Source organism: Brassica rapa, chromosome A09 (assembly GCF_000309985.2).
Source record: "Brassica rapa cultivar Chiifu-401-42 chromosome A09, CAAS_Brap_v3.01, whole genome shotgun sequence".
Lineage (NCBI taxonomy): Eukaryota > Viridiplantae > Streptophyta > Magnoliopsida > Brassicales > Brassicaceae > Brassica > Brassica rapa.
In genome coordinates, this window is record NC_024803.2 from 31,505,254 (window position 1) to 31,518,394 (window position 13,141).

The 13,141-nt window shown below is 37.4% G+C and overlaps 2 protein-coding genes across 3 annotated transcripts; one reads left to right on the forward strand and one right to left on the reverse strand.

Annotated features, from left to right (window-relative positions):
- Window positions 1-4,932: 4,932 nt before the first annotated feature.
- LOC103840840 (probable alkaline/neutral invertase D) lies at window positions 4,933-8,752 on the forward strand. 2 transcript variants are annotated; one of them, XM_009117368.3, is made up of 5 exons: window positions 4,933-5,357; window positions 5,602-5,972; window positions 6,230-6,661; window positions 7,291-7,849; window positions 8,287-8,752. In XM_009117368.3, the coding sequence occupies exons 2-5, from the start codon at window positions 5,634-5,636 to the stop codon at window positions 8,577-8,579; spliced, it is 1,623 nt and encodes a 540-aa protein (XP_009115616.1). In that variant the 5' UTR covers window positions 4,933-5,357; window positions 5,602-5,633; the 3' UTR covers window positions 8,580-8,752. The 2 variants fall into 2 exon arrangements, with proteins under 2 accessions (XP_009115616.1, XP_009115617.1); XM_009117369.3 differs by lacking the exon at window positions 4,933-5,357 and adding an exon at window positions 5,392-5,466 and having other exon boundaries at window positions 8,287-8,579.
- Window positions 8,753-12,003: 3,251 nt separating this feature from the next.
- On the reverse strand, window positions 12,004-12,684 carry LOC117127813. Its single transcript, XM_033278484.1, has 2 exons — window positions 12,579-12,684; window positions 12,004-12,509 (listed from the first exon to the last, which is right to left on the reverse strand). Exons 1-2 carry the CDS (start codon window positions 12,682-12,684, stop codon window positions 12,004-12,006), a joined length of 612 nt encoding a protein of 203 aa, XP_033134375.1.
- Window positions 12,685-13,141: the final 457 nt, after the last annotated feature.

Consider the following 13,141-nt stretch of genomic DNA (forward strand, 5'->3'; position numbering starts at 1 on the left):
AAATTTTTGGAAGCAGAAGAGTAAGGATGACTGGATTCTTTTTGGTGATGGTAACACGAAAGTGTTTCACACAGCGGTCAAAATTTCCAGGGCTCGGAATGAGATTGTTAAGCTTTTCGATAAGAATGGAAATGCCCAAAGATCAGAAGCTTCAAAGGCTCAGGTGGCAATTAGTTACTTTTGTGATCTTTTTAAATCTTCAAACTCAGAAGATTATCACTCCATGCTTAGAGATCTTACTCCGAGAGTATCTGAGGCTATGAATCATCAACTTATCAGTAAGGTAACTCCTGAAGAGATAAAAGAAGCTGTCTTCTCAATAAAGCCTGATAGTGCACCAGGAGCCGATGGCATGTCTGGTTTTTTCTTTCAGTCTTATTGGGATATTGTCGGAGTTCAGTTGATAAAAGAAGTTTCAGGTTTCTTTGAAACTGGAGTAATGCCTACAGAATGGAACTACACTCAATTGGTTTTGATTCCTAAGAAGACGAACGCAACACTGATGTCTGATCTTCGTCCTATCAGTCTTTGCTCGGTGATGTATAAAACAATCTCGAAGATCATTTCTTCAAGACTCAAAAGGTTTCTGCCTGACATAGTCTCGCCTTCTCAATCAGCCTTTGTAGCAGATCGTCTGATTTCTGATAATATTATCATGGCGCATGAAGCTATTCATAGTCTCAATACGCATGATTATGTTTCAAGTAACTTTCTGGCTGCTAAGACGGATATGTCCAAAGCTTTTGATAGAGTGGAGTGGAACTATCTAAAAGCTTTACTTTTATCTCTAGGATTTCATCCTAATTTTGTAGTATGGATAATGGCTTGTGTCTCTACGGTGCAGTACACAGTTCTAATTAACGGGCAAGCTCATGGTTTGATAACTCCGCATCGGGGTCTGAGACAAGGTGATCCCATGTCCCCTTTCTTATTCGTGCTCTGTACTGAAGGTTTATCTTTCCTCCTTAACCAAGCTTCTGAGGTGAATCTCCTAAACGGTATTCAATTCTCAAGCGATGGTCCAGCTATCCATCACTTTTTTTTCGCAGACGATAGTCTGTTTCTTTTCAAGGCGGATCTGTTTCAATGCCAAGTCTTCCTAGATATTTTTCGAAAGTATGAGAAAGCGACTGGGCAAGTTATTAATTTAGATAAGTCTTCACTTACTTTTGGTAAGAGGGTGGATACCAAGCTTAAGGAGCAAATTCAACTCAAATTGGGTATCTTCTCTGAAGGAGGAGCAGGAACTTATCTTGGTCTTCCAGAGTGTTTTAGCGGATCAAAAATTCAGCTTCTCAATTATATCCAAGACAAGATGAAAGGAAGAATGTCTGGATGGTACACTAAATTTCTTTCACAAGCGGGAAAGGAAGTCATTTTGAAGTCAGTAGCATTAGCAATGCCCATCCATGCTATGAGCTGCTTCAGGTTGCCTAAAACAACTTGTAAGAACCTCACCTCTGCAATGGCTAACTTTTGGTGGAACTCTACAGAAGATAAAGGAAAGATCCACTGGCTAAGTTGGGACAAATTGAGTGTTCCTAAAGAGCTAGGAGGGATGGGTTTCAAAAACATTGAAACTTTTAATCAAGCTCTTCTTGCTAAACAAGCATGGAGAATTCTATCATCTCCGGATTCTCTTCTAAGTAGATTCCTCATGAGCAGATACTTTCCTCAAGGTTCTTTCCTTAATGCTACTATTGGTTCTCGCCCTTCTTATGCCTGGAGGAGCATATGTTTTGGTCGTGAACTTTTAACTAAAGGTCTCAGGCATATGGTTGGAGATGGAAAATCTCTTTCAGTTTGGACGTCTCCTTGGCTAGTTGATGGTACAAGAATGCGTTCTCCCCTTATGAAGAACATCTTGATCGATTTAAACCTTTCGGTTAATAAACTTCTGATGGATAATTCTCACCTATGGAATCAAGATGTCCTACAAGACCTTTTCTTCCCTCAGGATATAGAGATCATTATCAAGATCAAACCGGTCATTTCTTCTCCAGATTTCTTCATTTGGAACCACACTAGATCAGGGGAATACTCTGTAAAATCAGGGTACTGGCTGGCAGAAAAGGTAGCAAAAAGAGAAGCTTGGATTACTGCTGAGACCCTTCCATCCTTAAATGGAATCAAAGAACACATATGGTCTTTATCTACAGCTCCAAAAATCAAAATATTTATTTGGAAAGCGGTTAGTGGAGCATTATCTGTTGCGGACAACCTCATCGCCAGAGGTATGAAAGTAGACTCCAGATGCCAATGTTGCGGTCTAGAAGGTGAATCTATAAACCATGTGCTTTTCATTTGTTCGGTTGCTAGACAAACTTGGGCACTAAGCAACTTTCCTCTTCCTCCAAATGGATTTGATGCCACTTCTATCTTCTCAAATATTTTCTATGTTCTGAAGACTTCAAAGAACAATTCTGTTCCAGAAAGGATAAGAAGAAGTGGAGCCTGGATCTTATGGAATTTATGGAAGAATAGAAACTCCTTTTTCTTTGAAGGTAAATTATCTTTGGGTCCAACCTTCATCAACTCTATCTTCGAAGAAGTTGATCACTGGTTTTTGATCAAATCTATCGACAAACAAGAAAAAGATATCGATCTTGAAAGGAAAAAGAGAATCATTTTCGGTTGGAAACCTCCTCCTATCTCTTGGTTTAAATGTGATATTGGATGTGCTTGGGACCAGATCAGAAAAGAATGTGGGGCATCTTGGTTTCTACGAAATAGTGATGGAGTAGTTCTTCTCCATGGAAGAAGATCTTTCAGTGGAATTGCAAGTAAACATGATGCATCTCTTGAATGTTGGTTATGGGCTATTGAATGTTTGAAAACGTTCAATTATAACTCTATCATCTTTGTTAGTGATGATCATGATTTCATTGGTGCCATTTCTAAACCGTCGGCTTGGCCATCTCTTCGGTTCTACTCTTCGAAGATCCTGCTGCAACTCAATAGTTTCCAGGATTGGAAAGTCCAGTATCACTCCCATCACAACATCAAAGGAGCAAATCTGGTAGCAAAAAGCGTAATTGCCAAGAATTTCTTTCAATCTTATATTGCTAGGGGGTTCCCTCAATGGCTTCATTCTCTTTTTTGTTAAGCCAATCTCTCCTCCTTTGGTCTTTAGTGATTGTAACAAATCCTTGTACGATCTCTGATCTCTTTTATATAAAATCTAGTGTTTAAAAAAAAAAAAAAACTATATTGATCTTCCTTTGAGTGACTACTCATCGACGCTCTAATCACTTGCATGTCACTTCATGTAACGCATGTTTTTTTATAAGTTATTTCATACAAATCTTTTTCTGAAAAAATTGCGCATATTGCATTGTTAAAAAACATTGATGCATATTGCGTTGTAGACAATGATATATTGTTATATAAACCTCTCTTTCATCTGGTGAAAATATCAAAATATCCTAAGATAGCTACTAGCTAGCAAGTAGCAACATTATTTTTGCCAAAAAATAAGTAGCAACACTATTTTAATCTATCATCGAAGTCTTTAAGTGGAATCTACGAAACTATGTATTTAATATATTTACACGCATGCATTATGCACTAAATCTTGAATATCAAGAAGATAAAATCCACCCCCTTTCCTTCCCTGACTACGTGCTTAACAGACACACGATTAAGTACAAAACACTTCATTTCGGTTGTATATGTAACTAGACGGTTTGTAATATAATTTGTATCTAGTTTTTGGTAGTACAAACTACAAAGTATAAATTTTAGAGCCTTAATATAAGTAGTATAATACTAGAGCCATGAAAAAAAAAAGTTTTACACAACTGTAAATCATGTCAATTTATATGCCAAAGGAGTGAAATAGATGAAGATGTGATCAATACTTCACAGCTACTATCGACTATAGGGCCTGACTTGAAAGCAAAAACACAGATCCCTGATTTAACATCGTCCACGTGACTCGCATGCACCACCAGGCTCCACTGACAATTATAGTTTTCCAAATCCACGTTTTATTTGATGGAAATAGCTATATTAACTTGACAGCTTGCAATGAAAGTTTTATCAACCATTTACGCAATAATCTACTTTCCTAATCATGATTGATTTCGACGAAGTAATGTCATTTATCTAATATTATTCGATTGGTTTGGAGTATCGTTTAATATCTTTATTTTCTTGCTGAAGAAGTAACTATCATTTACCTTGGATTTTCATCAAGAAACATATCATTTGATTTGACGAACAAGTAATTCCACTTATTTTTAACGCTGATTTATTATGATCTTACATATCAGTGGAAGCACCGTAGCCTATTGGTTAAGGTTTAAAGGCTTCTACACCCAGGTCTGGGGTTCGAATCCCAGACTATGCAATTTATTGCAGATTACAGGAAATCCAGGTTTCAAGTCCCGGAGAGAGCGGTTTATTAAACAATTATGCAGACTATAGAGAAAAGACTTGCGAGGAATCTTCAACATGGTGCAAGTAAATCTGGTCAGGCGTGAATCTTCATAGAACGGCTCAGGTGATGCAGTTAGGCGTAGGTCTTCATAAGGCATGTAGTATTGTCGGTTGTCGAATCGTTTATGTAATCTTTCCTATATCATAATTGTAAGATCATAATTCCACTTATTAGTTCACTTATTTCCTAAAGAGTATATTGGCTAAATTTAGAAAACGCCAATTCAGCAAGATTATTCTCCGTATATACGTCTTTATTTACAGATCCTAAACACATTTGTTTCCTGTAAACCAAACCACCCAAAAAGAAAAACTTTTTTGCGTATAATTACACATATGTAAACTTCCGAATAAAATACTATTAATACGCAAAGGATAACGATAACATATGGTATCAACAACGTCACTTTAAGAAACGATACAAACTAGTAATTTCAGCATGCAATGCAACTTGCTCGAAACAATAATGAATAAAATCTTGAGTAGATAAGTGGGATCTTGAATTCCGACAGGATATACACATTGTTGATTTTTGATTGGTTTCTACAATAACTAAAGCCATATTTAAAAGACTAATAATAACATATACATATAAAAAAGTCGATAACGCCGATCGAACCCGGCGAAAAGTCCAGTGGCCCAATCGATACGTATTCGGCCAGGCTAGATTGTCAGAACAAGACGATGTCGTTTTCTTCCCGTGAATACCACGCTCCAATAACCTTCTCTATACGACAAAAGCCACTAGCCTTGTCTCTATTTCTCTCTCCACGAGAGAAAAAAACGAGAGACTTTCCACGTTCGTCGTTTCTCTTCTTCCTCTATATATATTACACTTCATCATTTCGTTTTCCTTTTTTCTCTTCTTCTCTCTCTCAACATTACCTCGCCGGCCGAGTTCTTCTCCGTCTTTAAAGGTCCGGTTTATCCTCTCCTTCTCAGATCTGAGTATATTCTTTGTATTTTCAACGTCTCCTTGTTTTATCGATAATCTTTTTACATCCATAACAACCAACAGTACTAATGGTTATTAATAAAATTTATCTACATAAGTCTAATCTATAATGTTTTCGTTACGTTCCAAGATCATTATCTAACAAAATTAAACAAAACATTTCCCAAGAACGCTCTAATTAACTTTTACTTTTTTTTTTCTTCCAGATCTATACTGAAAACGAAGTTTGTCATTCCCCATGGAGGATCTCCGAGTAAACTCACAAAGCTCGTTATCAGATGTGGACGACCTATCTCGGTTACTTGACCGGCCGAGGCTAAACATTGAACGCAAAAGGTCGTTCGACGAGAGGTCGTTCAGCGAAATGGGAATCATGGACAGCGGCATCAATTCTCCCGGTGGCCGGTCGGGATGGGAAACTCCAGCTTCGTCCACTAGAAACTCGTTCGAGCCTCATCCTATGGTCGCCGAGGCTTGGGATGCTCTACGCCGATCATTGGTTCACTTCCGTGGCCAACCTGTTGGTACTATCGCTGCCTACGACCATGCTTCTGAGGAAGTCTTGAACTATGACCAGGTATCGTTTGTGTAATAACTATTGGTGTGTCCCATAGTTATGTCTGAAGCTCTGTTCTGAAATGATTCATGATGACGTCAGGTCTTAACCAATCACGTTTCTGATTTGTAATAAGCGATTTTTTTTATATTTTGTATAACTGAAATGTTTTTTTTTTTTTGCATAAACTTCTCTAGAGAAACCTTTGAATAAATGAATTCTAAGTTTTTTTTTTGATCAACTATGAATTTCAAGTTTTATTTAAAATGTTTTATTAGGTTTTCGTAAGAGATTTTGTTCCAAGCGCACTAGCTTTTCTAATGAATGGAGAGCCAGAGATAGTCAAGAACTTTCTCCTCATGACAATTCAAATCCAAGGAAGGGAGAAAAGAATCGACAGGTTCAAGCTCGGAGAAGGCGCCATGCCTGCTAGCTTCAAGGTCATTCACGACCCGATCAAGAAAACAGACACGGTCATCGCTGACTTTGGAGAAAGTGCGATTGGAAGAGTGGCTCCGGTTGACTCAGGTTTCTGGTGGATCATTCTCCTCAGAGCCTATACCAAATCCACTGGAGACCTTTCTCTAGCTGATACACCTGAATGTCAAAAGGGTATGAGACTCATTTTGTCTCTTTGTCTCTCCGAAGGTTTTGATACTTTTCCGACATTGCTTTGCGCTGATGGCTGCTCCATGGTCGATCGAAGAATGGTAATAACTTTTCTTCTCTCTGTCATCCAAATCAATAAGAGTTGGTAGGGTTGAAAAAGTGGTTCCGTTTAGAGAGTTTAGATCGTTTTAAAAATTATTCGGTTTAGTTTGGTTCAATTCTTGGATCGATTTGGATGAACCATATATTTTTTTTTTAAATCATTTTTTAGCTACTGTACATTTATTTGATACTTTCTCCATTTCTTTTCTTTTTTGACTGATTCTCCATTTCGAATGGTTTAAAGTTTTTTTACAAAAATTAATAACATGGCTAAATGTTTAATTAAGGGTAAAAAATAAATCAATACAAAAACTACATTGAAATTGTAATACAATACTTATTTTGTAACAAGATTCTATACTATAACTACATTTAACTTTGAAATAGAGGGAGCTGAGTATCAGCAAACATATTTTCTTGTAAATAATTATTCTTTTTCCATGATATCAATAAATTTATTATTTCATCAAAAAAAAAAACTATTTTCTTATATATTTTAGCTCAAAACACAAGTTCAATATATTATAATATTTCGGTATTGGTTTGATTTCTTTGGGCTTTTAAGACAAGTTCGGTTCGGTTTGTACACCGAACCAGTGTCTAACGGGACGGAGTCTTGCGTGCGCAGGGGGTTTATGGATACCCGATTGAGATCCAAGCTCTCTTCTTCATGGCTCTACGATCAGCAATGTCGATGCTAAAGCACGACACTGAAGGGAAAGAGTTCATGGAGAGGATATCTAAGCGTCTACACGCGCTTAGCTTCCACATGAGAAGCTATTTCTGGCTGGACTTTCAGCAGCTCAACGACATTTACCGCTACAAGACGGAGGAGTACTCGCACACGGCTGTAAACAAGTTCAACGTCATCCCTGACTCGATCCCTGAGTGGGTCTTCGACTTCATGCCTCTCCGTGGCGGCTACTTTATAGGAAACGTTAGTCCAGCTCGTATGGACTTCAGGTGGTTCGCTCTTGGCAACTGTGTAGCCATCCTTGCTTCCTTAGCCACGCCTGAGCAGTCTGCGGCGATCATGGACTTGATCGAGGAACGGTGGGAAGAGCTGGTCGGAGAGATGCCGGTTAAGATTTGTCATCCGGCTATTGAGAGCCATGAGTGGAGGATCGTTACTGGTTGTGACCCTAAGAATACTCGGTGGAGTTACCATAACGGAGGTTCTTGGCCAGGTGATTTTTTTTTTTACTTTTATTTCTTGAAATTATTCTCTTTTAGATTATGATGAAAGTTTAGAAATCTACATCTTTTTGCTTTGTGAAAGTCAAGATTTAGTATGTATCTATAATTGCGTTGATTTGTGGTAAAGTAAGGTGTTTAGAAATCTATGTTAATTACTTTTAGGCTTAAAAAGTTGGAGACAATATTTTGGAGAAAAAAATGCATAAATCCTTCTTTACGGAAAGTGTTTTCATTAGTCAAAATTCATCATCATGTATAAAGTATTTGATTTATTTCATTGGAAAAAGAAATAGCTTTTGGTACATAAATTGTATCTGTGGCTACCAAAATGTATTTCCTCCGATTGCTTATTACTATTTGCCTTTATGTAATGATGATTATATTTGTTCTTTTTGTTTCTGATTCTTTCTATCCGGCGACCGCGCAGTGCTTTTGTGGCTATTGACAGCAGCGTGCATAAAGACGGGACGGCCACAGATAGCGAGACGAGCCATCGACCTGGCGGAGTCACGGTTGTTGAAAGACGGTTGGCCGGAGTACTACGACGGAAAGTCGGGAAGGTTTATTGGAAAACAGGCGAGGAAGTTTCAGACATGGTCCATCGCTGGTTACTTGGTCGCCAAGATGATGTTGGAAGATCCTTCTCATCTTGGAATGATCTCCTTGGAAGAGGACAAACAGACCAAACCTGTCATTAAGAGATCTCATTCTTGGACTTGATAATGCTTGTCAATCTTTGAGAATATTCGGCTAAGACTTGTTAGTTTCTAAATTTTGTTTTACAATTTATTTAGTTCGTGTTTAATTATCCTATGTCTTTTCACTTTTCCCCTACAAACTCTGAGCACAATCATTCTTTATGTTAGTAATATTGAGGGTTACTCAATTAGTAATGGGACATATTTTCTGCTAATATAATTTGTAGAAAGTGATATATAACTTGTAGGAAATCATTTAAATGAGGATCACAGAGATAGTTTTACTTTGTTTTCTTTCATAACTGTAAAAGCAAACTTATAAATAAGTGAACAGCTCTTGAATCATGAGGTTTGCCAGCAAAATTTAAAATGATAAAGGATGAGGGGTCATGAAGTGTTTTTGTCTAGAGAAATCATTACCCTAACTAAGATAAACTATATTAGAAAGCAAATAAAGTTAGAGAGCAGAAATTCATTGGAAGAAAGATAAAAAAGAAACAGAAATAAACTAAAATTTACGAGAAGTAAAGTTTGGCTTAATAGGAAAAGGCAAGCAGCCAGAGCAGCAGCAACTACGATCAAGAATGATATATACGATGAAGATCCACCACTCAGGTTTGTTTAACCTAGGAACCAACAACACATTGGCATCAATATGGCCCAAACGAGTTGATTACATAATGGGCCACATTTTGTCTTTCTCTTGCACTAAGAGACACATTACACATGTGAAGCACTTTCCTTTGGCCAAAAACAAAAAACGGACGAATATATCCTTACCGAAAGCAGCTTGATTTTTTGCTTCCCAAAGAAAAACCGGTTTGGCCTATGGAACTCGGTTTATTTATTTCCTAGGAGGCATTTATTGATTAGGCTTATTAAGTGAAGTGCCTTAATCTTAACCGTCGGATCTGGATCTTGTGGTTTCAATCAAAGGCCAAAATTGAAACTTGAGAAGTAGGTCAGCTTTGATAAGGACGTGAATTTACTGTGTTGGATGTGGAGGAAGCGACCGAGCACACTAAGTTTATGTCTTTATTGGAGCTGTTCTTGGCAGAAATTGAAGGTTTCGATTTGTTCTTGTTTTTGGTTTGACAGATCCAACCGCATTTCCTTGAGTTGTGGACGGGTGGGCTGTGTACGGGAGGATTATGGGTGGTAGAAGCGTGGACGGGTGAAACATTGATGGGGAATGAAGGTGTTTGGAGATTGTGGATTGGTGAGGCGTGGATGGGTGAAGCATGGACAGAGGAAGAGTGGACGGGTGAAACATTGATGGGATGAAGGTGTTTGGGGATTGTGGATGGGTGAGACGTGGATGGATGAAGCGTGGTCCGATGAAGCGTGGATGGGTTCACCAGGTTTTGACTTGATGTGAGAAGTTGAGCCGTAAAACTGTGCCGCGTATTGGCTGACGACCGGAGAGTGGATGTGATCTTCCTCCATAGGAGCTAGCAACTGTGACAAGTACAGGAAGCGGCGAATATCTAAGAACGGCGGAGTGGCGGAGAGTGTGTGAAGAACGGAAGGAGATGGAAAGAGAGACTGTAAAGAACTTAGATCTAGGGTTTTCAGAAATCGCCGCAAGAAGGAAGAGTTGGAGAGAGAGAGAGAGAATCGTAAAAGAGAGAGAGAAAAATGTGTTAATCTGAATTAGAGATAGGGTTGGTACAATTGGTAAACTGAAATATAGGATTTTAACCGGTTTGGTTTTTCTATTTTTTCTACCATAAGGGTATAGAAGACAATGACTAAGGAAAAAGTATGTCACATGTGCAATGTGACTTGGAGAGTAAATCCAAAGACAAAGTGTTTTGGAAAGTAAAAAAATCTGGAGTTATTTGCCTCTCAAAACATAACTCTACCTGGTACCAAAATGTCGCGGAGCACATCATCATGAACTATGGTAGCTTTAAAACCAGCTCCAACCACGTTTCGACTTTCTCCTTAAAATTGCACCCTCCTCTTACGATCAAGACGAAACGGGATATACCACGTAAAGCACTCTTTCTCCTGGCCCAGGTGACTACAATGATGGAAGTGAAACTGTTTTCATCAAGATTACATTATAATTAAAAAAGATTACATTATAATTAAAAGCATCTCTAATGTACACCTCTATATTTTTCTCTAAAATAGAGATCTCTATTATAGAAGTAGAATTAATTCAATATATGCTTTTATAATAAAGTTCTTCTATTTTAAAGAAAAATATTGAAAAAATAATTTTTTGTCTCTATATTTAGACTATGTCCAATCTATTTCTATTTTCATCTCTATATTTTTCTCTGTAAATAGAAGAATTTTATTATATAGTCATACATCAGAACAAATATAGAGACAAAAAGTAACATTTTTCTATATTTTTCTTTAAAATAGAAGAACACTATTATAGAGTTATTATACATTGGAACAAACTCACTTCTATAATAGAGATATCTATTTTAGAGAAAAATATAGAAGCATACATTGGAGATACTTTTAGAGGTGAAAATAACATATTTCTATATTTTCTCCTATAAATAGAAGAATTATATTATAGAGTCATACATTGTAGTAAATCCAACTCTATAATAAAAAATTTCTAGTTTAGAAGAAAATATAGAGATGAAAATAGAAGTGGGTCAGAAAGAGAAAGTTGTGTCATGATGGACAAAAGTTGGAAACAAGGTTATGAAAAATCAAGAACAAAACGACAACTTACAGAAATTAGCTTCCAGATTGATGTTGAAAGCCATCAAAATCACTTTGCCTTAAGCTGCACAAGAACATAATGGAAAGGGCAAATAGTAAGAAGAAAGCAACAAGATTCCTACTCTCCTAGGCGAGCGCTTTGAGTCAAATCTAATAAAATTAGTTTTCAAATCTGTGAAGTAGAGAAGAAAAGTACTAATTGTGTACTCAGACGGGTTGAGTAAAACCTAACTAAATTAGTCCATATGGAAGTGGAAGCAGAAGAGTTAAAAGCAAGTGAAAGCATTGATTAAAGAATCGCAGAAAATAACTCACATAAAGTAGGTTTGATGTCGACGAGAGAATCCGTCCACATATGTAAGAGTACGAGGATCCCGAATACGAGAGCAACCATATTCATTCTTCCTTCACTGTTAAGAAAATCTACAAATTAAACGTGGAGAAAGCCAAACTTTATTAAATTTGTAAACTGATTTTGTACTCTAATTTCGTATTTATAGTTGTTTTTGTCGACCGTATTTAACGTCTGAACTCAATTAAGAGGGAATAACCAATATTCGTATGGAAAAAATAGGATAAGAGCAATCGGAAACAAGGATAAAGCGCAAACACCAACATAATGATCTTAAGAGAAAGATTTAGCAAACGTTGGAGATGGCTTCTTCTTGAATCCTGTTGTGGAGCCAGGCAGGGCCTCCAAGGGCAAGGTAAGAGTGGAACCTTCCATCCTGAGTTACACTTCTTGCAATGTCTCATGCAATGGAATTTGAATATGTTGATTCCTGTTTAAAAATCACCGACTCAAAGGCAGAGCGCACATCCTTGATCTTGTCGAGTAAATGACGATATCTTGACCATGTTATAGCATTAGAGATCGCTTGAAAGGCATCATGGGAGTCGATTCCCAAAATCACGTCTCTAAAACTCATATCATGTATACTCTGAAGAGCCCAGCTGATACATCTAAGCTCTGCAAATAATCTATTCCCAGAGGGAGTGAAAGCATCTCTTGAGTGGAACAAAACATTACCCTGGTGATCTCTCAGAATCCATGCAGCGCCCACCATAGCAGTTGCATTCCTCCAACTTGCATTCACGTTGCATTTGACAAGATTGAGATTAGGAGGTTGCCAAGAATTCGAGGTCCTCAATGTTGATGTTACAGATTCAGCTGATGGAGCTTTCTTGTTTACAGAAAACCAGAGCTTTGCTTCCTCTAACGCTTGGCTTTTCAATGTATCAACCGATGTTTGAATCTCTGCATATAAGATAGAGTTGCGGTTCTTCCATATAATCCAGAGTAATCAGGGAATCGCATTTCTGCGACTTTCCTCAATATTCATATCTGATATCATCTGCATGATCACTGTAAAGTTGTCTGTCAGATTGCGAGGTGGCGTAGAATCAACTGGGAAGTGTACTGTCTGTAGCATTTCTTGAGCAGGATGACACTGAAACAGTACATGGTTGATAGACTCCAGAGCATTATTGCAAAGTTTGCATGTTTGATCAACATTCAAGCTTCTCGAGTTTAGTCTATCAGCTACAGCCAGAGCCAGAGAGAGCCCTTCACATAAAGACTCTTATCTTAGGAAGAGTAGGGATCTTCCATACTTTATTAGAAAACAAATTTCTTTTTTTTTTATAACATCTTACTTTATTGATTTCAAATCTAACAGAAATAACAATAACACGATGCTTCTTAAAAGGAAGTTTTCTAAACTTAAGAAAAATCAAACTTTTACTTTTATAAATATTAATAATAATTGTGTCAAAGATAATAATACCAAACGAAATAATAATTATCCTTTAGCTAGATATTTTTTCTTATGAAAGTGACCGATAAAAGTCACTACAAATACATGCCTCTTCAGGGGCGAAGCGAATGCC